This window comes from Mandrillus leucophaeus, unplaced genomic scaffold, assembly GCF_000951045.1.
Source record: "Mandrillus leucophaeus isolate KB7577 unplaced genomic scaffold, Mleu.le_1.0 Scaffold88, whole genome shotgun sequence".
NCBI lineage: Eukaryota > Metazoa > Chordata > Mammalia > Primates > Cercopithecidae > Mandrillus > Mandrillus leucophaeus.
This window is the reverse complement of record NW_012109585.1, coordinates 5,873,904-5,899,041: the sequence shown is the minus strand read 5'-3', so window position 1 is coordinate 5,899,041 and position 25,138 is coordinate 5,873,904. Positions and strand designations below refer to the sequence as shown.

General features: G+C 41.0%; 2 protein-coding genes across 3 annotated transcripts in view; one reads left to right on the top strand and one right to left on the bottom strand.

Moving 5' to 3' along the window:
- Nucleotides 1-4,429: 4,429 nt before the first annotated feature.
- Nucleotides 4,430-6,501, bottom strand: IL5 (interleukin 5). The gene is made up of 4 exons (XM_011969271.1): nt 6,321-6,501; nt 6,080-6,112; nt 4,998-5,126; nt 4,430-4,892 (listed from the first exon to the last, which is right to left on the bottom strand). Exons 1-4 carry the CDS (start codon nt 6,456-6,458, stop codon nt 4,794-4,796), a joined length of 399 nt encoding a protein of 132 aa, XP_011824661.1. The 5' UTR covers nt 6,459-6,501; the 3' UTR covers nt 4,430-4,793.
- Nucleotides 6,502-19,974: 13,473 nt separating this feature from the next.
- RAD50 (RAD50 homolog (S. cerevisiae)) overlaps nt 19,975-25,138 on the top strand; it is an 86,464-nt gene continuing 81,300 nt past the window's right edge. The window contains exons 1-2 of one of the 2 annotated variants that reach the window (XM_011969272.1): nt 19,975-20,504; nt 22,304-22,387. In XM_011969272.1, coding sequence (XP_011824662.1) covers nt 20,376-20,504; nt 22,304-22,387 — 213 coding nt within the window. In that variant the 5' untranslated portion in view covers nt 19,975-20,375. The remainder of the gene's footprint in view (nt 20,505-22,303; nt 22,388-25,138) is intronic. The other variant, XM_011969273.1, reaches the window with a different exon arrangement.

Genomic DNA, 25,138 nt, shown 5'->3' with positions numbered 1-25,138 from the left:
GGGAGGACACAGAATATACTCCTTTTACTAACACAGCAACAGATGCACTAGTGAAGAGAAGCAGGCATCATTGTACACATTGGTGGTGGACATCCCCTGTAAGCTGGGTTGAAGATGAAAGATGCTGCCAATGACATGGACTCCCTAATATCAATAGGCAACATGAGATCCCTAGAATGGCAGAACTCAGGTTGGAAGCACTTAAACATTAGAGGCAAGGGGGACATAATTACTACCACAAACAGCAAGGCCATGGTGACAACCAGGGTGCCTTGACTCTTAACCTTCAGAGATCTATTGTGGTGGCTAAGAAATTAAAGTGTTCCTAGAGACAAGAGACATTAATTATCAATTAGCATGTGTATGTAATCAGGTGGTAAAGGCTGACATCAGCAACCACAATGGAAAAGCAGGCTCTTCATCCAGTTCCCAGATCTAAGGCATTCATAAACCCAGTGTCCATTGATTGAACAGGAGGACTCTACAATCCCACTACATATACATGCAGTAAACTTTCTTTAGTCCTTTACCAAAGAGACCTAGAGCCATTCGTCAGGATAAGTACACACTAGTATAGGACATATCCAAACTTTTCAAACGTTAGGTATGAGGTCTGAGATAATATACCAGGAAAACCTAAATCTGCCATAATTCTTTGGTTAGAATGGGACTTCTATCAGACAAGTGATAAATGGAGACTCTTAGGCTTGAGTCTTTTATACTCTGGGACTGTTTTTCAAGTTCTTTATTGTATAAATGGAATAAACATTCTAAGCACCTGGCAGAACCTTCCTGTGGCTTTGAAACTTTTGTAACAGCTCATTACATTTATAGGCCTGTGCATTTTACTCTCTCTCTGTCATGATCCTGATGGTAAATGTATACAGTGATGTGAGACCATGAAAGCAGTAAGTCAGCTGGCCACAGGCAGGTACATTGAGATAAAAAAAAAACTGCTGGGCATGGTGGCACTTGCCTACAGTTCCAGCTAGGAGGCTGAGATGGGAGGATCACTTGAACCCAATAGTTTGAGTCCAGCCTGGACAACATAGCAAGACTCTATCTCTTAAAAAAATAAAAATAGGCCAGGCATGGTTGCTCACGCCGGTAATCCCAGCACTTTGGGAGGCTGAGACGGGCGGATCACAAGGTCAGGAGATCGAGACTATCCTGGCTAACATGGTGAAACCCCGTCTCTACTAAAAATACAAAAAAATTAGCTGGGCATGGTGGTAGGCGCATGTAGTCCCAGTTACTTGGGAGGCTGAGGCAGGAGAATCGCTGGAACCCAGGAGGTGCAAGTTACAGTGAGCTGAGATCACGCCACTGCACTCCAGGCTGGGTGACAAAGTGAGACTCCATCTCAAATAAATAAATAAATGAATAAATAAATAAATAAATAAAAATAAAAAGAGGCCAGTGTGGTGGCTCATACTTGTAATCCCAGCACTTTGAGAGGCCAAAGTGAGAGGATCACTTGAGGCCAGAAGTTTGAGACCAATCCAGGTCACACAGTGAAACTCCATCCCTACAAACCCCATCCCTACAAAATAATTTTAAAAGATATTAACTAGGCATGGTGGTAAGTGCCTGTAGTCCCAGCTACTGGGGAGGCTGAGACAGGAGCATCACTTGAGCCCAGGAGTTCAGGGCTGCAGTAAGCAATGATCACGCCACTGCACTCCAGCCTGGGTGACAGAGCAAGACCCTGTCTCTAAAAAAAAAAAAAAAGAAGGAGATGGTGAATGAAAACATCTAAAGGGGCAATTACAAGTTTGTTAGGTGGGAAAGAACAAAGATACTGAGACAGAGGGTATAGTGTGGACCAAGGCACAGAGGTATGAAAACTCATGGGTATTCTGTGAAGAATAAGAGCTAGCATTCTTTACAGTTCATCTCTCTTTTTTTTTTTTTTGAAACAGCCTCACACTGTTGCCCAGAGTGGCACAATCAGGCTCATTGCAGCCTCACCTCCTGGGTTCAGGTGATCCTCCCACCTCAGCCACCTGACTAGTTGGGACTACAGATGTGCACCACCACGCCTGGCTACTTTTCTTTCTTTTTGTAGAGACATGGTCTTGCTATATTGCCCAGGTTAGTCTTGAACTCCTGGACTCAAGTGATCCTCCTGCCTCAGCTTCCTAAGGTGCTGGGATTACAGGCATAAACCACCACACCTGGCCTGAACATCTCCACAAGTAATGTTTTCCACGTAGAGCACTTCGTCATAGAATATGTCTCTCAATACAATGCTTTCCCACCAATATTTATATTGGAAAAATATTTGTGTCCCCTAAACATAATAAATTCCTTAACAAAGTGATGAGGGGAGTCAATGGACAAAGTCGTTAGGTTTATTCCACGTACAATTGGTAGCAAATCAGAGTTCACGGAAGACAGTCAGAAAGCCTCTGAATGTTAACCAAGGGGACGTGCAGCATGTTATACAGACAAAACAACGTTATATTAACTGCTGAATGATCAGGAAGTTCTGTTTTAAATATCTTATATCTTTATTTTATTACAATTAAATAAATAAATACAAAATATTTTGTTTAAATTTTTACACCCTAACGTGTTTTTTTCTTATATACAGGCATTTTACTATGTTTTATGTTTTAAGAAGTTGGTTGAAAATTTTGGGTTGAGACATAATGCATTAACATTTTTCCCACTTAAAATAATGGGAATGAGGCACCTGGTTAATGTTTTCTTGCCAAGGATGTTACACGGACAATGCCTGTATTTCTGTATGTCAGGGGTTAGAGGGGGCATAGGTCGACCTCTAATGACCTGTGAAGGAGCCTGGGCTTCAGACGGTAGTGAGTCAGAGGTTTTTATGCACAGCAGTGACACGTGCACATGTGTGTATGTTGTCAACAGGCTTGACATGACAAGTTCGAATCAAGTTTTATTTCAGTTAGTTGTAAACAGCCCTGATTGCTTTTAACTTCTCTGGGACCTGGCAGATTGGTGAGGGCTCATTATTGGGGATTTAGATGTGATAGTCCAGTCTTAAGTCCTTATTAACTATATTGGACCCTGATGAGGGTCCTTACAGTAGTTAAGCCTTACAACTCATTCCTGATAAGGAAGAAGGGAAAGGAGCTTTTTTGAGAGAATATAAGTGTACAAGGGAAAGGATTTAGTCTGTTTTATTCACTGTTGAACCCTAGCCCCTAGAATAGTCCTGGAGCATACTGGAACTCAGTATCTGCCTAATTGAATCAAGTTGAGATTCAGTCTTTTTGCAAGTTGAGTTTCCTGTTTCCTGTCTTTTTCTAGAGCTGTCAGCACCGTGCTGTGCTCATCCATCTTCCTCCCTCACTGGCTGTGCTCCTGATCCTGGGGCTTGGTGCATGCACAAGTTGGGGACCTGGTCCATGGTCTTGACCACTATGCCTGGGCGTGTGCTGGAAGGAAAACCGTCTTCTTCCTCGGAAGGAGTTCCATTCTCCTCCGTGGGAATCTGTGTCTGACTGCTCTGGCCCTTCTCCCATGCCCAGAAAGAGCAAGAGCAATTGCTTCACACAGCATTGGAGCCCAACACTGCTGCAATCCATGCAGATAAAGCCCAGGCTAGGAGTACTAGCCTCTAAGGACCGCCAGCACAGGCCCACAGCTGCATCCCACCACACCCAGCAGAGAGCCCGTGATCAACACAGATTTGTTGAATGAAAGAAAGGGCAAATGGATGATACGGCTGAATATTGTTACTGGGTCTCTCCTTTGGGTCTATATCAGTTTTAAAATGTTTTAAAGAGCACAATTTCTGGATCCTTGAGAAGTTTTCTCAAACAGAAGAATCTCTAGTGATGCTACTGATAGTCGTAAGCAGGCAGATTGGAGTGTCGTGCGGCCTGGTGCTGCCCTGCCCCCGGGAATACGGAACTCAGTCTTTCTAATGGCACTGCCCTACCAGTGTCTCTCTGTTCCTTTTGTTATGGTGCAGGGTCAGGTGGGGTAAGAACCCCTGCAGGTCTTGGCAGAGAGGGTTTCTGGCTTCCCCTTTATACTGGCAATGAGGTCGATCTGCCAAATTCTTCTCACAGGCTGGGCAGGAACCTAGTTACAGGTTCCCACACTGCCCTTCTTCCAGGGGAAGCCTTACAACTCATTTTAATTCTACAATCAGTCTTGGAAAGCACATTCATTCATTTATTCCCCACCATTTACCCTGCACCATCCCAGGTTCTGGGGATACTGTAGAGAGAAAACCAGGTTCATCTCCTGCCTGTGTCCCTGCTCTCCACATCTCCACTAAGTCCTGCTAGATCACTTCCACCTCTGGTGTGCCTTGCAACCCCGAGACTTCTCCAGGGAAATGGGGATGCCCAGCCACACGTCCTCAGACCCTCCCTCCAAACTGGGCATGTACTCAACGAACTGGGCTAACTTCCACTGCTAAGACAGAGGCCAGTAGCAAATTGAACAGTTGTCTATTTTTGTTTTATTGGAACACAACATAACATGAAATAAATATTAATTTACCAAATTCATAACCATTTCATAAATATTATTAAGTTAACAGACATTTTACAGAATGTTAAGTTAAATAAGAAAAAAGTATATCAATTTTGCCTGGAGGAAAATACTTCAATGATTCTGATATCTGAAATATATTTTAAATATTTTATGCTTTCTGGCAAAGTGTCAGTATGCCTGAAATATTTGCTTTCCCTCTGAAGTTTAATTACATTGAAAATTAAGGCCTGACCCTTTGTTGGCCCTCATTCTCATCGCAGTAAAATGTCCTCCTCCAAAATCTTTGGCTGCAACAAACCAGTTTAGTCTCAACTTTCTATTATCCACTCGGTGTTCATTACACCAAGAAACTCTTGCAGGTAGTCTAGGAATTGGTTTACTCTCCGTCTTTCTTCTCCACACTTCTTCTGCGAAAAAAGAAAAATGACAATGGATATTATAGGAAACTGTCAATTCCATAGAAATAGGCACAGCCAGACAAACACAGTTTCCATTGAATGTGTGTAACTTACTTTTTGGCCGTCAATGTATTTCTTTATTAAAGACAAGTTTTTGAATAGTCTTTCCACAGTACCCCCTTGCACAGTTTGACTCTCCAGTGTGCCTATTCCCTGAAAGATTTCTTCAGTGCACAGTTGGTGCTAAATGAGGAAAATTTTTAAAACACAAATAATCAAAACAATGTATAAAAATGTGGTCCATTGTCCATTCTGCAATGTATACATATTTCAAAACATCATATTGTACACCATAAATATATATAAATTTTAATTCATCAATTAAAAATAATTATTAAAACAATTTTGGTCCACAAAGTTAGGCTTTGTTTTGTGGTATTTACATGAGTTCCCTTCTCCAAAGAGTTTTTTGTTTGTTTTCTAGGCAACAAACCACCACATATTGAGATAAAATTTTCAAAAAGTAGATGAAGCTTATAAGATTACTGAGGAGTTTTATAAAGGATATAACTTAATTTTGTAACTTGAAAAAAATGTTTTGGAAGTGTAATACATTATACATTAAACTCACATCAATGTGTTTCTACAGTTCTAGTTGGTAGTTTCATTCTATTTAGACTAATAAAATTATATATTTTACATTTTAATATGACCAGGACATATTCAAATACATACAATACCATCATATAGTCATAATTATTTAAGTATGCAGAAATTATTAATATAGGGCATTTGTTATATATTTTAATGTCTACTGATCATGGTTCTAAAAATATAATTCTGAGTTGCTAATACTTTCAGAAAGACATTAGAGTGAGAAAGACCCTAGTCAGAACCGCACGGAGACTAGCAGGCACCTCTCACTCAGTGCGGAATCCTTCTGGAAAGAATCCCTGACACGATGCTCTTTGGGAGGCAAACTAATAACATCACCAAAGAGCCTAATCCACTTGTTTAAAGGATTCACTTGATAAAAAGTCATTCCTCATATTTAAAAGTACAGACATTCACAACCACCCATATGAAAACATAGTATAGAAAATTAAAGAGTTCCAATGATAACTAATGATTTACAGCTTAAAATAGGAAATTTCCTTATTCATGCCATCATTTTATTGAATCATAATTTAACTTACATGTTTATGTACAGGAACAGGAATCCTCAGAGTCTGGAAAGGAAAGGAAATACAATCATTTTTACAGCACATCAGCATTCACAACTTTTAATGGAATGTTTGCTGGTGATGTAGTTATCACTCATGTACTAACATGCTCACAATCTTATTATTTATAACAGATCTCTATATATAGTAAAGCAACCATCACAAATGATTACCTATGCACTTTAAAGACTGTAGGAACCATAAAGAAAATTACCTCATTGCCTATCAGCAGAGTTCGATGAGTAGAAAGCAGTGCCAAGGTCTCTTTCACCAATGCACTTGTGGGAATTTCTGTGGGGATGGCATACATGTAAGCAGCTCCAAGAGCTAGCAAACTCAAATGTAGAAGCATCCTCACGGTTCTGAAATGTTCTCCTTTTGCCTTTGGCAAAGAAAGTGCACAGTACAAGACTGCATCCCCAATCAATTTATTCTCTGTCTTTGAGGAAATGAATAATTTCTAACAATCAGATAGAGAATGCCTAATAATGGCATATTGTGAAACTAAGTGTTTCCAATGCCCTATATCTTAAAAAATAAATTTAGTTTTATCTTTTAATAATAAAAATCCCTATTTCCCCCCTTTAAAAACATTTTCTATTACAAAGAAAATCTTTGGGTTGATACGTCATTGCCCCACATTTGCATTTCTTAAAAATCAGAAGATTGAGTTCCTCTTAAAAGATGTGTGCAAAAAGGAGAAGTATAAGATAGACCACTAAACATAATTTTATGCTAAAATACATAAATATTGGGAATGTTTTTCAGATTGGCTATGTTCTACCATGACTGTGGCGAGATTAATCTGTCTTAATTGAAATTGAAAACATTGGTGGGAAGACAGTGATTAAAACGGAGACTGCCAAGCCTTGGCGGGTTTAAGTTCTGTTCACTGGGGTCTTGATTAGCATCCTTTCTGTTGCCAGTGACTAAAAACCTAACCCAAAGTGGTTGAAGATAAAGAGGGAAGGTATTGGCTCATAGAACCAAACAGTCCAGGAATGGAGGCTCTTTCACATTTTGATGATTTCAGTGACTCTTCCTTGACTCCATCCTTGGGCAGCTTTCCTGTTGAGGTCTCAAGATGATGTCCAGACTCCTGGATCTGTACGTATTCTGTTCATGAGCAGCAGGAAAAAGCAAGCGGTGCTTTTCTGATTGTTTAATCAAAAGCTTTCAATTTCAGTCTCTTTCTGACAAGGGTCCCATGTTCGTCCTTGAACTGTGACCAGGGTGTGGAATAGACTGATTGGCTCTCCCTGGAGCTACCAGTGACCCTAACCTCACCTCAATTGCATAGCTGAGAAATGTGGGGTCCCATTAGTAAGAGGGACATAGATTCTGGGATGGCAACCATTAAATATCTGTCACAGACACATAATACATGGATGTGTCCTCTCCTTTATGTCCCATAAGGGTGGAGGTGTCCTTTCACACCTTGGGTGAGCCATGAAATTAGGGGAATCAGCCTTTGTTCCTTAGGCTCAGACCTGTAATCCCAGAAAGGCGCAAATGAGGCCCCCTCCTAGACCACACACTTCCTTTTTCCCTGGCCTGAGCACACATGATGGAGATGTATGTGGCCCATTGTTTTTAATAGAGTGCTTCAGTGAGCATCCCAGAGTGGCTCTATGTTGGCAGCCTAGAAGCCTGACTTCAGGCCTGTCTTGAGCATCAAGAACAGATGGTACCAAACACAAACTGTTGCCCAGAACACTTTTCCAAAGCTAGGTGTAGTTGTGTATGAGAAGTAGAGGCAGCTGGGAGGTAGACACACCTTTCATACATATGCAATCCCAGCTCTGCACTGGAAAGATAAAGATAGTCTTGGATTTCAGTGGCGGCCTTCTTGTACCACCTTTGGTTTTGTTTGTGCTGAAGTTTTGGACTCTTGGTTAGACGTGTCTGATTTGCACACTTGAGAAATGTTTTCATTGAGAAATGTTTCCTTCAGACTGCAGAAGTTTGGCTCACTTCAGAAAATCCATCAGGAGTGAGGTAGGAATCACAATAGGCTTGGTCAAAGTGCTCTTAAAATGGTGTTCTCAGAAAAGAAGCTGAGTTCTGGCAGGAGCTTTCTCTTCCCAGAGAATACGAGAGAGTTCTCTCTGATTCCCCCTGACGCTTTTGTGTTACACTGAGGAAGTTAGGGCTTAGGTGAAAGTTTCAGAGGAATTGCCAAATAACTTGTTATTTTAGTACCTTAAACACACAAAGTTCTGAGTACTTAAATTCTATCATAGGAGGCTGGGCAAGGTGGCTCATGCCTGTAATCCCCACACTTTGGGAGGCTGAAGCAGAAGGATTGCTTGAGCCCAGGAGTTTGAGACCATCCCGGGCAACATAGTGAGACTCCATCTCTACAAAAAATAAAAGATTAGGCTGAGCACAGTGGCTCATGCCTGTAATCCCAGCACTTTGGTAAGCCCAGGCAGTGGATCTCTTGAGCCCGGGAGTTCAAGACCAGTGAGTGAAATGGGCAGGGTGTAACACATCAAAGCTGGTGGGGGTCACATGAAACTACAGTGCGCATGATCTATCTAAAGGTGGCAGGTGCTACTCAACTCCAGCTGATGGTTGCCAGGTGACACACCTGGGCTCCCATTACCAGATCATTCCGTTTTTCAAAGAAGGCTTTACAAAAATTAGCCAGGCGTGGTGGTGTGTGCCTGTAATCCCAGCTACTCGGGAGGCTGAGGCAGGAGAATTGCTTGAACTCAGGAGGCAGAAGTTGCAGTGAGCTGAGATTGCACCACTGCACTCCAGCGTGGGCAGCAGAGTGAGACTCTGTCTCAAACAAAACAAAAACAACAAAAATCAAAAACAAAAAACAAACAAAAAAACACAACAACAGTGACAAAAAGAAGCCTGAAATCCTGCTTATTATATATAATCTCTGGATTTTTCAAATGTTGGCAACTACATAATGCACCATTTTGCATCCTCTGTTTTACAGCAAAACTGTGGGTTCTTATTGGAAGGCTAGTTATAAAAAATATTTCTTATTCAAAATTGTATTTCTTTTAGAAATGTTTAAGTGTGGCAAAATACACATAAATTTACTATCTTAACCATTTTTTAAGTGTACAGCTCAGTAGCCTTAAGTACATTCATAATGTTGTGTGACAAATCTCCAGGACTCTTTTCATCTTGCAAAACTGAAACTCTGTGCCCATTAACAACAGCTCCCAACCCCCGTCCCCCTTCTCCCAGCACCTTGCAACCACTCTTCTACTTTCTGTCTTTATGAATTTGATGACTTTAGGTACCTCATATACAGTACTTGGCTTTTTGTGACTGGTTTATATCATTTAGCATAATGTCTGTTCTCAAGATTCATCCATGTTGTAGCATGTGTCAATTTCCTTCCTTTTTGAGGCTGAGTAATATTTCATTGGATGTCTATACCATGTTTTATTTATCCATGGTCTGTCGATGGACACTAATGTTGCTTCCATCCTTTGGCTATTGTGAATAATGCTGCTATGAACATGGGTGTACAAAATTAAATTTCTTATAAAGTTTTCATGTCATTAACTTTTCCTCTGTAAGTCTGATCTCCCCTACCTGACTGTAAACTGTCTCGGAGTTGGACCTGTAAAATAATGTATTTGAAAGAGCTTTATTAATGCAAAACTCCAAATAAAAGTTAATGATTTTAATTTCCTGTGCCCAAGAATTCAAAATAATGTATGTAGCTACTCCACCCTCAAGGAGACGGAACATAACCCCCCTTCCTTAAGAGTGGGATACACAGAGTGACTTTTTTAAAAAGAGAAATGTATGGAAAGGGGAGAATAAAAGGAGTAACTTCACAGTGGAGAAACCTGATCAACACTACCTCAGCTAGGCGATGACAGTCAATGGTGCCCGTGAAACATCACGTTAACAGCATGTACCTTTGATTTGATGTGATAAGAATGGAACTTTATCTCTGTCATCTTCCTCCCCAAAACCAGTAACCTCTGCATAACCATGAGACAAACACTACACATACCCAAATGGAGACAAAATGCCTGACCAGTACTCCTTAAAACTGTTAAGGTCATCAAAAACAAGCACGGTCTGAGAAACTGACACAGCCAGAGGCCTCTAAGAGACATGATGACTACATACAATGTGGTATCATGGATGACACTCAGGAACAGAAAAAGGACAATGGGCACAACTAAGGGAATTGGAAAAAGCCTGGATTTTAGTAATGTACCAGTATTAGTTTCTTAGTTGTGACAATTGTACCATACTAATGTTAACAACAGGGGAAACTGGGTGCGGGGCACACTGGAATTCTAACAGTCTTGAAACTTCTCTATAAATCTAAAACTACTTAAAATAAAAAGTGTATTAAAAAGAATACTGTGGCCGGGCGCGATGGCTCAGGTCTGTAACTCTGGCACTTTGGGAGGTCAAGGAGGGTGGATTGGTTGAGGTCAGGGGTTCAAGACCAGCCTGGCCAACATGGTGAAACCCTGTTTCTACTAAAATACAAAAATAAGCTGGGCTTGGTGGCAGGCACCTGTAAGCACAGCTACTCGGGAGGCTGAGGCAGGAGAATTGCTTGAACCCAGGAGGCAGAAGTTGCAGTGAGCCAAGATCGTGCCACTGCACTCTAGCCTGGGTGACAGAGCGAGATTCCATTTCAAAAAATAATAATAATAAATGACAATACTGCACATCGAAAAACTTAATGATTGTTTTTACCATTATTATTTAAAAGGCTTTGCTTAGGAGGCTAAGGCCCGAGGATCAATCGGGTCCAAGAGTTTAAGACTAGCCTGGGAAACATAGTGAGACCCTGTCTCAAAAAAAAAAAAAAAAAAGACTTTGAATTCCATGAGTGTAATGCAGTTGGCACCTTTTTATTTCACCAGTAGACTATGAGCTCCTTGAGAATAAGGTTTTTATTGATCTCTTTATCCTTGAGGACTAGCCTATTGTAGACAGTGAAATAAAAATATGTTGAATAAATAACCAAATGAACAAGCAGGCACTTACAACAACTTTATTTTTTATTTATCTATTTATTTATTTATTTTTGAGACGGAGTCTTGCTCTGTCGCCCAGGCTGGAGTGCCGTGGCTGGATCTCGGCTCACTGCAAGCTCCGCCTCCCGGGTTCACGCCATTTTCCTGCCTCAGCCTCCCGAGTAGCTGGGACTACAGGCGCTTGCCACCTCGCCCGGCTAATTTTTTGTATTTTTTAGTAGAGACGGGGTTTCACCGTGTTAGCCAGGATGGTCTTGATCTCCTGACCTCGTGATCCGCCCGTCTCGGCCTCCCAAAATGCTGGGATTACAGGCTTGAGCCACCGCGCCTGGCCCAACAACTTTATTTATCTTTTGTTGTACTCGTTGAATTAATGTGAATACAGCAGGTCCTTGAATAACTTTTCTTAGTTCCACGTTATTATATTGTTGATAAGAAAAATAATCGCCTCCCAGCCAAAGCCATTGTCTATGTGGAGTTTGCACAACCTCCCACATCCCAAAGATGTGCGCACAAAGTGAACTGGCATGTCTACACAGTCCCAGTCTGTGAGTGTGTGTTTATGTGTGTGCATCTGTATGCTCTGCAATGGAATGACATCCTCTCCAGGACTGGTGCTCACCTTGTACCTTGAGCTACCGGGATAGACTCCTGCCACCTTCAAACTTCAACTGGAATAGTTGGGTAAATAATTATCTTACTTGTTTTTATGAATCTTTCCTAAATGTATGTATAGCCCATAATTGTTTCAATGTTTAATATTAGAAGTGTTTGGTCTTCATTTAGAAGTTTGATGACGTTTTTGTGACCAGAAATATGCCATAGGAACGTAACCTTTGTTCATATCAAATTACCTATGGTAAAATTGGTTTCGTTGTACATTCTTTCCCTTAAAGTCTGTTTCCAAGAACCTATCGATGACATTAAGTGAAGATTACTATACTGTGGAAACTCAAGAAGTCTTTCTTTTTTTCTTTTTTCTTTTTTGAGACAGAGTCGTGCTCTGTCACCCAGGCTACTAGAATACAGTGGTGCGATCTCGGCTCACTGCAACCTCCGCCTCCCAGGTTCAAGCGATTCTCCTGCCTCAGCTTCCTGAGTAGCTGGGATTACAGGCACCTGCCACCGCGCCTGGCTAACTTTCGTATTTTTAGTAGAGACGGGGTTTCACCATATTGACCAGCTGGTCTCAAACTCCTGATCTCGTGATCTACCCACCTCGGCCTCCCAAAGTGCTGGGATTACAAGCATAAGCCACCGTGCCCAGCCTCAAGGAGTCTTTTACCTACAGCTGGGAGCCTGGAGTAACAAAAACATCTTTGGCAGAACTCCTGGGCAAAAGAGAGCAAAGCTTTAAAGTTCAGCTACAGAGACTGAGGCAATGTGAACTACCATTTAGATTTTTAAAAATCCACATTATTTTAGGGAAATAGAAAGAAATAAGGAATTAGTGCTTTGATTTTTAAATAATTACTGGTTGGTAATTTTATAATTTAGAAAAAGGACTTTGAATAATATTGAAAAGTTACACTGGTGGGTAACATCCATCCTTTTGCCCTAAAACTTTTATCTCTATTAGTGGGTAACACATTGGCAACATGTCTTTAAAACTGATAACTGTGGTTTTTACTGTGTAGTCCTTAGGTCAAATGACTTTTCCATGAACTGATTCTAATCAATTGAGAATGATACCCCAAAATTTTCATGGTGACTAAATGTAAATTGATAACATCTTTTTCTTCTTGACTCTATTCGAACTTCTATCCTTTCAATCTCCCTTTAATATGATTTTTTAATTGAATAAATAACATTATAGGAAAATAAACACAGAATTTTTTGGTATAGCATTTATCAGTTTTTTAAAAACATCTTCTAATCCTTACTAACACATAGACAGTTTTACAGAGTTTTAATCAGTGAATATATGCAGTCTGTATTTATCTTTTTTATTAGTATTTCTTTTTCACATATCTACACAGTTTTCCTACTTATTATTTTAGTGATTACCTGCTATTAGATGAAACTGATGTACCACAGTTTCCATCACCATTTCCCAACTTGTAGGCACTAGGGTTGTTTCTAGCTGTCCACAATTTTAAAGAATGCTACTATAAACACCTGTGTAAAATTTAAAAAATTTTCCTTATGCTAAGGAACTTGTATGATCATTTTTATAGCTTTTGTTACATTTTACCAGATCACTCTCTGAAAATATTCAATGCAGAAAAAAGAAATCTTTTTTTTTTCTTTTTTTTTTTGTTTTTTGAGACCAAGTCTCGCTCTGTCGCCAGGCTGGAGTGCAGTGGCGTGATCCTGGCTCAGATCTCAGGCAAGCTCTGCCTCCCAGGTTCAAGCGATTCTCCGGCCTCAGCCTCCTGAGTAGCTGGGACTACAGGCACGCGCCACCATGCCGAGCTAATTTTTGTTGGCCAGGATGGTCTCGATCTATTGATCTTGTGATCCGTCTGCATCAGCCTCCCAAAGCGCTGGGATTACAGGCGTGAGCCACTGCACCTGGCCAGAAAAAAGAAATCTCTTATATTTTCACAGGGTTTTACAATGTATAAGCACTTTCACAAAAATAGTTTGTTTAATCTTAATATCAGCACTGGGAGACAGATTTCTTTCCCTGAAGGTCCGTTAGCACCAGGCTTTGAAGGTTTTGCTAATGGAGAGCGAATGAACCCAGAAGGAAGAAGTGATGCAGAAGCAGTGGGAATCAAAGAGTTTGATAAATATGCTGGTAAACCTAAATGAATAATGCTGGTTTAAAAATAACTGATTTCACTTACTTTGTTTCTTATTTGAAGACAATGAGGAACAAAAATACTAAACAGTGATAATGTGGAAGGTGGGGGGTGATCAGCTGACACGTTTTACAGTCTTTGTATTGTTCAGAAGGATCCTAATGATATTAACTCTGGACTTCAAAATAGGAATGTGAAAAATTAAGAGTGCCCACTAAAAGAATAAAAATAGAATGTGTATCTTCCAAATCAGTAGAGTAAAACAAGGAATAAAGAAAGCTCAGATAGTCTACAAAGCAGGAAAGGAGACGAAGAAGCAAAGAAAAAGCACAGGAATAAGACATAAGCCTACATTTATCATCAATCACAGTAATTGAAAACAGACAAAAGTCATTTATTAAAAGGCAAATACTACAAAATTGCATTAGAAATCATCTATCAGCTATTTTCAAGAGATACACAATGCAAAATGACATAGGAAGGTTGAATGCAAAGATATATAGCAGGTCCTAGAATAAATTTGTTGTAACATTCATGAGAAAATAATAGTTGATTCTTGGCCAGGCCACTGTCTGTGTGGAGTGTGTACATAATGTCTGTGTGGGGTTTCTCTGGGTACTCCAGTTTCCTCCGACATCCTAGAGATGTGCATGTGAGGTGAATTGGCATGTCTACATGGTCCCAGGCTGCGTGTTTGTGTGTGCATGTGTGTGTGTTCTGTGATGGAATGGCATCCTGTTCAGGGCTGGTGCCCACCTTGCACCCTGAGCCGATGGGATAAGCTCTAGCCACCTGCAAACTTGAACTGGAATAGTTGGGTAAATACTTATTTTACTTGCTTTTATGAATCTTTCTTAAATGTATCTATTGCTCACATTTGTTTCAATGTTTAATATTGAATAGAAGTGTTTTCATCTTTATTTAGGATTTTGATGATGTTTTTATGACCAAAAATATGTCCTATGAACTTGTCTTGTGTTTATATCAACTAGCCTATGATAAAATTGGTTTCACTTCCCTTAAGTTGCAATTTCTAAGAACAAATCTATACTATTAAGCAAGGACTTATTACTGTACTAGACAAATACTGGTCTAAAGAAAGTTCATGTACCAGTATTAAAATCAGAAAAAAAGCAGAAATATGTTAGAAAGTATTGTAAGAACAAAGAGGTTCTCAGGCCGGGTGCGGTGGCTCAAGCCTGTAATCCTAGCACTTTGGGAGGCCGAGGAGGGTGGATCACGAGGTCAAGAGATTGAGATCATCCTGGCCAACATAGTGAAACCCCGTCTCTACTAAAAATACAAAAATTAGCTGGGCGTGGCGGTGCATGCCTGTAGTCCCAGCTACTCGGGAGGCTGAGGCAGAAGAATTGCTTGAACCCGGGAGGCAGAGGTTGCAGTGAGCCAAGATCACGCCACTGTGCTCCAGCCTGGCAACACAGCGAGACTCCATCTCAAAAACAAAACAAAACAAATAAACAAACAAAAAACGAAGAATAAAGAGGTTTGCTATTAGGTATAAAAGAGTATTTCATGGTAGTTTTATTTTTCATTTCATTAATTTTAGTACCAGTGAAACCAAATATTTTTTGGAAGTAGTAGTTTACTAAGAAGTGGAGACTTGACTGATTTGCCCTTTAATTTTAAGGATTAATCATTTTTATTACAAATCTTTTCCACCCCAATCCTAGAGCTTTTATCTTAGTTTTACAGTTTCCATTGTTACAAATTAGAATTTTTTTTTGTAATGGAACCTGGTTACCTTGTCATATCCATTTTTTTCCTTCAACTCACTATTTTTTTCTAAAGTATTTTAAATTATAGACAGCATGACACACTATCACTAATACTTCCATATGCATCTCAAAAAAGATCATTTTCTTACATAGCAAAATATTATCATACCTAATACAATAAAATTAACAAGAACTATTATTATTATTATTTTTGAGACAGAGTCCTGCTGTGTCACCCAGGCTGGAGTGCAGTGGCGTGATCTTGGCTCACTGCAACCTCCACCTCTCGGGTTCAAGCAATTTTCCTGCCTCAGCCTCCTGAGTAGCTGGGACGACAGGCACCCGCCACCAGGCCCAGCTAATTTTTTGTATTTCTAGTAGAGATGGGGTTTCACTGTGTTAGCCAGGATGGTCTCAATCTCCTGGCCTCGTGATCCGCCTGCCCCAGAGAATTTTTTTATTATCTAATTTCCAGTCTACATTGAAATTTCCCCACATATCTCCCAATTTCCTTCACACATCTATGGCTAAACCAGTTTCCAAACTAGGACCATGCATTCCATTGGGGTGGTATGTATCTCAAATCTTTTAATTTGCAACAATATGTTTTTTAATAAGTCTTTTAAAATCTACAACAGTCTTTGTTTTAATGATAATGATCTCCTGAGAGCCTGTGCCAGTATCTTGTAACAGTTTCCACCTTCTGGATTTGCCTTTTCCAACCCCGTGTTGCTGTTAGCTTAATCCTTGTAATTCCTGTGAACTGAAAGTTACATCTAAAGGTATGATTAGATTCAAGTTCAACTTTTTTCCCTTTTTAAGAAAGGGTAACTGCGTAAGAGACGATGTTGGGTACTTCATGCTGAGACCAGAGACAAGCAATATCTTATCTCAGTGATCTCAGTGATTGCTAATTTCTTATGCTACTTGGGGTCATAAAATCCCCCTTTAAAAGTAGAGGTAATTACATTTATCACTTCTTCTTTTATTGCTTCCAGAAATATCTTTCTGAAATTTTATCCGCCAGAACTTACAGTGGTAAGTAAAATAAAGTGTAAATTTGCTTTTTTCTTCCTACTGATATCCAGGTATCCACAGTATTCATTTAAATGGTCTTGGTGGTTTACACAAATGTTTATATTTGTCAAAACTCATGGAATTATACCCTGGAAAAGGGTGAATTTTACTGTATGTCAATTATGCTTCATAAATCTAACTTTTAAAAATTGGTCTCAGCCGGGCGCAGTGGCTCATGCCTGTAATCCCAGCACTCTGGGAGGCCGAGGTGGGTGGATCACGAGGTCAGGAGTTCAAGACCAGCTTGACCAACATGGTGAAACCCCATCTCTACTAAAACTACAAAAAGTGGCCAGGCGCAGTGGCTCAAGCCTATAATCCCAGCACTTTGGGAGGCCAAGACGGGCGGATCATGAGGTCAGGAGATCGAGACCATCCTGGCTAATATGGTGAAACCCTGTCTCTACTAAAAAATACAAAAAACTAGCCGGGCGTGGTGGCGGGTGCCTGTAGTCCCAGCTACTCGGGAGGCTGAGGCAGGAGAATGGCGTAAACCTGGAAGGCGGAGCTTGCAGTGAGCCAAGATCCAGCCACTGCACCACAGCCTGGGCGACAGAGCAAGACTCCGTCTCAAAAAAAGAAAAATTAAAAAAAATAAAAAATAAAAATACACAAAGTTAGCCAGGCATGGTGGTGCACACCTGTAATTCCAGCTACTCAGGAGGCTGAGGCAGAAGAATCGCTTGAACCCAGGAGGTAGAGGTTACAGTGAGCTAAGATCGCGCCATTGTACTCCAGTCTGGGTGACAGAGCCAGACTCCATCTCAAAAAAAAAAAAAAAAAAGTCTCCACTTGAATAGTCAATTATTCAAAGAAGATACACAAATGGCCAATAAACACATGGAAAGATGCTACTAATCATTATTGAAATGCAAATCAAAACTACAATGAGGTGTCACTTCACACTCATCAGGATGGCTACTATCAAAAAAACATAAAATAACAAGTGTTGGCAAGCATATGTAGAAATTGAAACCCTTGTGCACTATTGGTGGGAATGTCAAATGGTACAACCACTGTGCAAAACAGTATGGCAGTTCCTCAAAAAATTAAAAGTTGAATTACTGTATGATCTAATAATTCCACTTCTGGGTATATACCCAAAAGAACTGAAAGTAGGGTCCAGAAGTGACATTTGTACACCATTTATATATGGCCACATTATTCACAGTAGCTAAAATGTGAAAGCAACCCAAATGTCCATCAACAGATGGATAAGCAAAATGTGATGTGTACTGTAATGAATCTTATTCAACCTTAAAAACTACCAGAATTCTGATATATGCTACAGTGGTCCCCAACCTTTTTGGCACCAGGCACCAGTTTCATGAAAGATAGTTTTTTCACAGACAGGAGTGGGGTGATGGTTCTGGGATGGAACTGTTTGACCTCAGATCATCAGGCATTAGATTCTCATAAGGAATGGGCAACCTAGATCCCTTGCATGGGGCAACCTAGATCCTTCTCATGGGCAGTTCAAAATAGGGTTTGTGTTCCTATGAGAATCTAATGCCCCTACTGATCTGAGGCCCAGCTCGGGTGGCAATGTTCACTCCTCTGTTGCTCACCTCCTACTGTGCCACCAGGTTCTTAACAGGCCAGGTATGCATACTAGTCAGTGGTCTGGGGGTTGGGGACCCCTGGGCTGCAACATGGATGAACCTTGAGGACATTATAAGTGAAATGAGCCAAGTCACAAATAGATAAAAGCTGTATGATTCCACTTATATGAGGTACTTAGTAAAAAATTACAGAGACAGAAAGTAGAATGTTGGTTGTCAGGGGCTGGAGGATGTTGGGAGGAGAAGGTTATTATTTAATGGGTAGTTTGTTTTGCAAAATGAGAAGATTTGTAGAGGTTGAAAGGTGGTGACGGTTGTACGTGAGTATACTTAACACCACTGAAACGTACACTTAAAAATGGTTAAGATAGTAAAAAAATTTTTTTTTTTTTGAGACAGAGTCTTGCTTTGTTGGCCAGGCTGGAATGCAGTGGCGTGATCTTGACTCACTGCAAGCTCTGCCTCCTGGGTTCACGCCATTCTCCTGCCTCAGCCTCCCAAGTAGCTGGGATTACAGGTGCCTGCCACCAGACCCAGCTAATATTTTGTATTTTTAGTAGAGACGGGTTTCACCATGTTAGCCAGTATGGTCTCGATCTCCTGACCTCGTGATCCACCCATCTCGGCCTCCCAAAGTGCTGGGATTACAGGCGTGAGCCACTGTATCCGGCCAAGACTGTAAATTTTATGTGTATTTTACAATTTTTAAAATGTAAAAAAGGGGCTTTAGTCTTTTCCCATTGTTTTATTACATTTGCTTTGTCAAGTAAGACATTCCTATATAATTTTAATGTTTTCTTCCATTAGTTATTTTAAGTATGTTGTAATAACTGACACTTTCAGGTTTTTTAAACCTGGTACAGCAAGAGACTATTTCTCACTCGTCTTCCCCACTTGCATCCTTTGGCACATAAATTGATGTACTAGGTTCTGTAAATTATTTGCTTGGGATTGTGTGACTGGAGAAACATTTCCTACATTTTTCCAAGGCAGGCAGAGGCCAATTGTACCACTACAGTAATTCCAAATTTTTGTTTCATTTAAATGTCCTCCACTATTGTTTCAGTAATTTTTATATATGTTCCTCTAGGCCCTTGCATGTGATATCCCTCCATTAAGTTTGTTTCCAAGAAAGCAATATTCTCAGTTACTTCTGAGACAGGTAACTTCTCTTTCCCTTATTTGTAAAGATATCTATTGCTGGGAGCACTGATCGGAATGGATTACGTCTACATTCTTCGTATTTGCAGCCTGCTTTTAGTTTTAGTTCCCAGACTTTTGGTCTCAAACACGCCTTTACACTAAAAAATTACCGGGGACCTCAAAGAGCGTGTACGTGAGTTATAATTATCAACATTTACTCAATTATAAATTAAAATTGATATTTCTAAGCACAAGGAATACACATGCGCACATTCCATTAAACACTACTGCAATGGCGTCATCACATGTTATGTGATCACTGGAAATTACCATACGAACATTAGAGAATGGGAATGAAAAGGAAAATAGTTTGGACATGAACGGACCACCTTCCTGGGTCTCCAATCCACACCACCCCTTCCCCCCATTCCAGAAGTCCCAGTGTCAAGCTTTGAGAAGCGCCATCCATCACAGGTTTTGGTCTTCCCTTCCAAAAGTCAGTACCTCTCCAGGTTGCCCATCCCCAGCAAATATCTGGACGTCCGCTGCCCCTGGCAACAGCATCCTGCACTCGGCACCCGGAAGTCGGAGCTGCGCACGCACGGCGGGCTTCCGATCTCCCGGCGTGCCCTAGGAGTGCGGCGTGGACGCGCGCGGGCCTAGAGACCCACGTGACCCACAGGGCGGCCGAGGCGGGAAGCTGTGAGTGAGCGCGGTTGCGGGGTCGCGTTGCGGCTACTGCTTTGCGTCCCCGGCGGGCAGCCCCTGGCTGGTTCCCGCCTCCGCTCTCGCCACCGGCGGGAAAAGCAGCTAGTGTGGGAGGAAAGGCGCCACCTCCCGCCCCATCTCTCCCGCTCTTGGTCGGCCGGATCTTTTGCCTGTCCTGTGGCCTCGCTCCCCGCCCGGATCCTCCTGACCCTGAGATTCGTGGGTCTCACGTCCGGTGCACGCTCTGCTTCGGCCTCAGTTAAGCCTTTGTGGGCTCCAGGTCCCCGGTGAGATTAGAAACGTTTGCAAACATGTCCCGGATCGAAAAGATGAGCATTCTGGGCGTGCGGAGTTTTGGAATAGAGGACAAAGATAAGCAAATTATCACTTTCTTCAGCCCCCTTACAATTTTGGTTGGACCCAATGGGGCGGGAAAGACGGTAAGTCTTCAGTAGCCGCCTTCAGTTTACAGGTCGCTACATCTTTCGGAGAATAAAATGGGGAGTTCAGAACTCTCCTTAGGAAGAGAAGCGTCCGTAGGGCTCCACAGGTGTAGGCCCTTACAGTGCCTCGGGGCGTGGCCTGTAGGCTACAGCGACCTTAGGAGTTAGCCTGAGGCAGTCCCTGAAGGCTGTCGGTGCCTGTCCTGGGGACAAGGTTTACTTAAGAATCCCACGAGACAGGGAGCTGTCGCAGCTCACTCAGAGTTCAGTTCCCACTGGATGCCCTTTGGTCTGTATTGATGTTTTTTAACGCTATCTCTTTGCTTTCAAAGCATAGCATTCACTACCCACTAGTTGTCCCACACAAGAATTCTTTTAAAAGTTATAAAGTGATATATATATGACTAAAGAGTTTCCAGGTATGCCAACTGTCCAAGCATGATACATGGAAAATAAATGACTTAACTTAAAAATGTAACTTATAGTGGCACTTAACTTGGAAAACTTTTGTTCTTAAAACCCAGTCAACAATTTAAAGTTGGTGCACGACTGACTTATTTCTTTTAAAGCCCTGGGAATATTTAGAAATTTGAATGGAAAGAATAACAGGCATTTTGGTCAGGAAGAGTGGCTTAAGAAAAAGCAAGACAATGTCAGTATAGCAGGGAGAAGAGTCTAAAGGAAGGATTTGCGAAGAGTGTAGAAAGAGAGGTTGAGAATTGAATGTCAAACTTGTTTACTTCTGTTTTTGTAAAAATGTTATTTGTTGAATGCTTGTTATGTACTTAGCATTGTACTAAATACTAGCAGAAGGGAGAGTAGTACTGTGTAGTGTATATGAGGACTGGCTGCCTCAATACAAATATTTTGCTTCGTTTGTTAGTTGACTGTTGGCGAGTGACCTCACTGCTCTGTGCCTTAGTTTTCTCATTCATAAAATGGAGATTAAAAATAGTTTCTACAGCTGGGCACGGTAGGGCACGCCTGTAATCCCAGCACTTTGGGAGGCTGAGGCGGGTGGATCACCTGAGGTCAGGAGTTCGAGACCAGCCTGGCCAACATGACGAAACCCCATCTTTAATAAAAATACAAAAATTAGCCAGGCATGGTGGCGCACGCCTGTAATCCCAGCTACTGGGGAGGCTGAGGGGGGAGAATCGCTTGAACCCAGGAGGCGGAGGTTGCAGTGAGCCGAGATCATGCCATTGCACTCCACCAGCCTGGGTGACAGAGCAAGACTCTGTCTCAGAAAAAAAAGTTTCTACAGGCTGGGCTCGGTGCCTGACGACTGTAATCCCAGCCCTTTGGGAGGCTGAGGCTAGAGGATTGCTTGAGCACAGGAGGTCAAGGCTGCAGTAAGTCATGATCATGCAGCTGCACTCCATCCTGAGCAGCAGAGTGAGACCCTGTCTCAAACAGACAAAAAGTTTTTACAGCCTAGAGTTAATGTGAGAATTAAATAAATATATGTAAGAGTGCTTAGTACAATTCAGTACTTAACTGTTAGCTATTCTTATTAACTTAAATTAGTTTAAAGGGTTTCAGTTGAAAATAATTATTTTTTTCTCAAGTAACAATTCTTCGTGTTAGGATAACTTCATAGTTATGTAGCATTTCTGTGAACTTACAGCAATGATTCTTTAAACACTTAATCAAATCTTAGGTTTTATAATGTCAGATTTTATCCATCTTTTATAGTTTCCATGATAAATAATATTTTCGTAATGAATTCATATTTTATGATAAACTTCTGTGATTCTCTTATAACGAAGTGATGTAATTTTCTATTTCTTCAGACCATCATTGAATGTCTAAAATATATCTGTACTGGAGATTTCCCTCCTGGAACCAAAGGAAATACATTTGTACATGATCCCAAGGTAATGGTGCTAGTACAATGTTGTATTTTTATAATTATAAAAATGATAGTAGCTTATTGTAGAAAATTTAGCATTGAAGAAGTATAAAGAGAGATGAAAGTCAGCCACACGCAGTTTTAGCACCCAGTAATAATCATTGTTGACATTTTCATGTATTTTCCTCCTCCTTTATATACTGTTTTATATAGCCGATGTCATACTCTTAATTTTGTATGCTGGGTTTTTTTTCCCCCACTTAACCTTATCATGAAGTCCCATGTCATTAAAAAACTATCATCTGGGTGTTTGGTATGTGAGTGCTTCTTTTAATCTTTATACTGTTTTGTATGTCTGAGATATTTTTTTTTTTTTTTTTTTTTTTTTGAGACGGAGTCTTACTCTGTCGCCCAGGCTGGAGTGCAGTGGCCGGATCTCAGCTCACTGCAAGCTCCGCCTCCCGGGTTTACGCCATTCTCCTGCCTCAGCCTCCCGAGTAGCTGGGACTACAGGCGCCCACCACCTCGCCCGGCTAGTTTTTTGTATTTTTTAGTAGAGACGGGGTTTCACCATGTTAGCCAAGATGGTCTCGATCTCCTGACCTCGTGATCCGCCCGTCTCGGCCTCCCAAAGTGCTGGAATTACAGGCTTGAGCCACCGCGCCCGGCCGTCTGAGATATTTTCTAAAAGTTCATGAACACTTTAATAGTTCTATAATTTTCTTACATTAAAGTGCTTTCAGTTTTTCATTAAAATGTACCATGATAAGCCAGGCATGTGGGTGTGTGTGGGTACTCCCAGATAGCTCTAGAGACTGAGATGGGAGGACTGCTTCAGCCCAGGAGTTCAAGGCTAGCCTGGGCAATATAGTGAGACCCACTGTCTAGAAAAAAAAGTACCATGATAAAATCTTTGTGTATGAATCATTGTTTGAATTATGGTGTTTATACTATTAGTGTATGTAAGGACATAGAATTTGGTCTATAGGTTTGTTTTTGCACATATAGAAATGAAACAATACATATATGTGTGTGTATATATATATAGTTTATTTGTTTTTAGTGGGATCATGTGCCTCTCTCGCTGTTCCCTGACCCCAGTTCCACTATGTTTTTGTTATGTATTCTTCCAAGCTTTTTTCTGCTTATGAAACCATGCCTATGTGAGCATATAAATGCATTTACACATACATACTTTAGCACATTAATATAATTTTATACTTCTATTTTATTGTTTTTAGTTACTAAATTGTATTCCATTGAGTTTATGTCTTATAGTTTATTAACCGACTCCCTGTTATTATTTGTTTCCACTTTTGTGTGATTAAACTCTGTAATGATGAAAGTATGAATTTTCCTCTTAGAAATGTAATAGTATTTAGTACATTTACTGAGTCCTCTCTATAATGACTATTTCCCACCTTCTTTCTCCTTAAATTTACAATCTACTTTCCTTAATTGATGATCTTGCTTTGTACTTTATTGAGAAATAGGAAGAATCAAATGAAAATTCTCTTATTTTCCAATCAAATCTGCAAAACTAGTGTACATACTGTTTTTTCTTGTCTGTTAAGGATAAATTTGTTGTTTTATCTAAACATCTTGGAGGCTCGTTGGAGGGTAGATCTCATTGATCCATCTTATCCACCCAAGGATTTTCCCCTTCAGTTTTTCCTTCTCTCTCCTGGATCAGCAGTTTCTCTTGATGGATCATTCACATCAGCATATAAACATGCTCTGGTAGCTCTAGTCTTCAAACAAAAAACTCTCCCTTTACTCCAATTCACCCTCTAGCCATTACCTTTTCTCTGTTCCAATATATAGCAAAATTCATAAATTTGTATGTACTCATCGCCTTTACTTCGCTGACTCCCATTTTTCCCTCAGTCTACTCCATTCAGGTTTTCTTTTTTTCCTCCACTAAAAGTGCTCTTGTAAGGTTACTGATAATTTCTATGAGCCAGATAGAGTGGTCAATTTCTAATTCTCATTAATATCTCGTCAGATTTGACACAGTTCGCTATTTCTTTTTTAAAAAATATTTCCTTCTTGGCTGGGCGCGGTGGCTCAGGCCTGTAATCCCAGCACTTTGGGAGGCCGAGACGGGCGGATCACGAGGTCAGGATATCGAGACCATCCTGGCTAAGCCGGTGAAACCCCGTCTCTACTAAAAACTACAAAAAACTAGCCAGGGCAGGTGGCGGGCGCCTGTAGTCCCAGCTACTCGGGAGGCTGAGGCAGGAGAATGGCGTAAACCTGGGAGGCGGAGCTTGCAGTGAGCTGAGATCCGGCCACTGCACTCCAGCCTGAGCGACAGAGCGAGACTCTGTCTCAAAAAAAAAAAAAATTTCCTTCTTGGCTTTTGTGACACTATAATCTCATAGTTTTCTTCTTTCTCACTGGCGTATTATACTTTAGTCTTTGTTGGATCTACCTTTGCGTGATATTTTTTTTTTTTTTTTTTTTGAGACGGAGTCTTGCTCTGTCACCCAGGCTGGAGTACAGTGCAGTGTGGCATGATCTTGGCTCACGGCAACCTCTGTCGCCCGGGTTCAAGCTATTCTTGTGCCTTAGCCTCTCGAGTAGCTGGGATTACAGGTGGTGCCACCACACCGGGCTAATTTTTGTATTTTTAGCAGAGACGGGGTTTCATCATGTTGGCCAGACTGGTCCCGACCTCCTCACCTCAGGTGATCCGCCTGCCTTAGTCTCCCAAAGTGCTGGGATTATAGGCTTGAGCCACCACACCCAACCTGCTTGATTTTCTAAAAGCCAA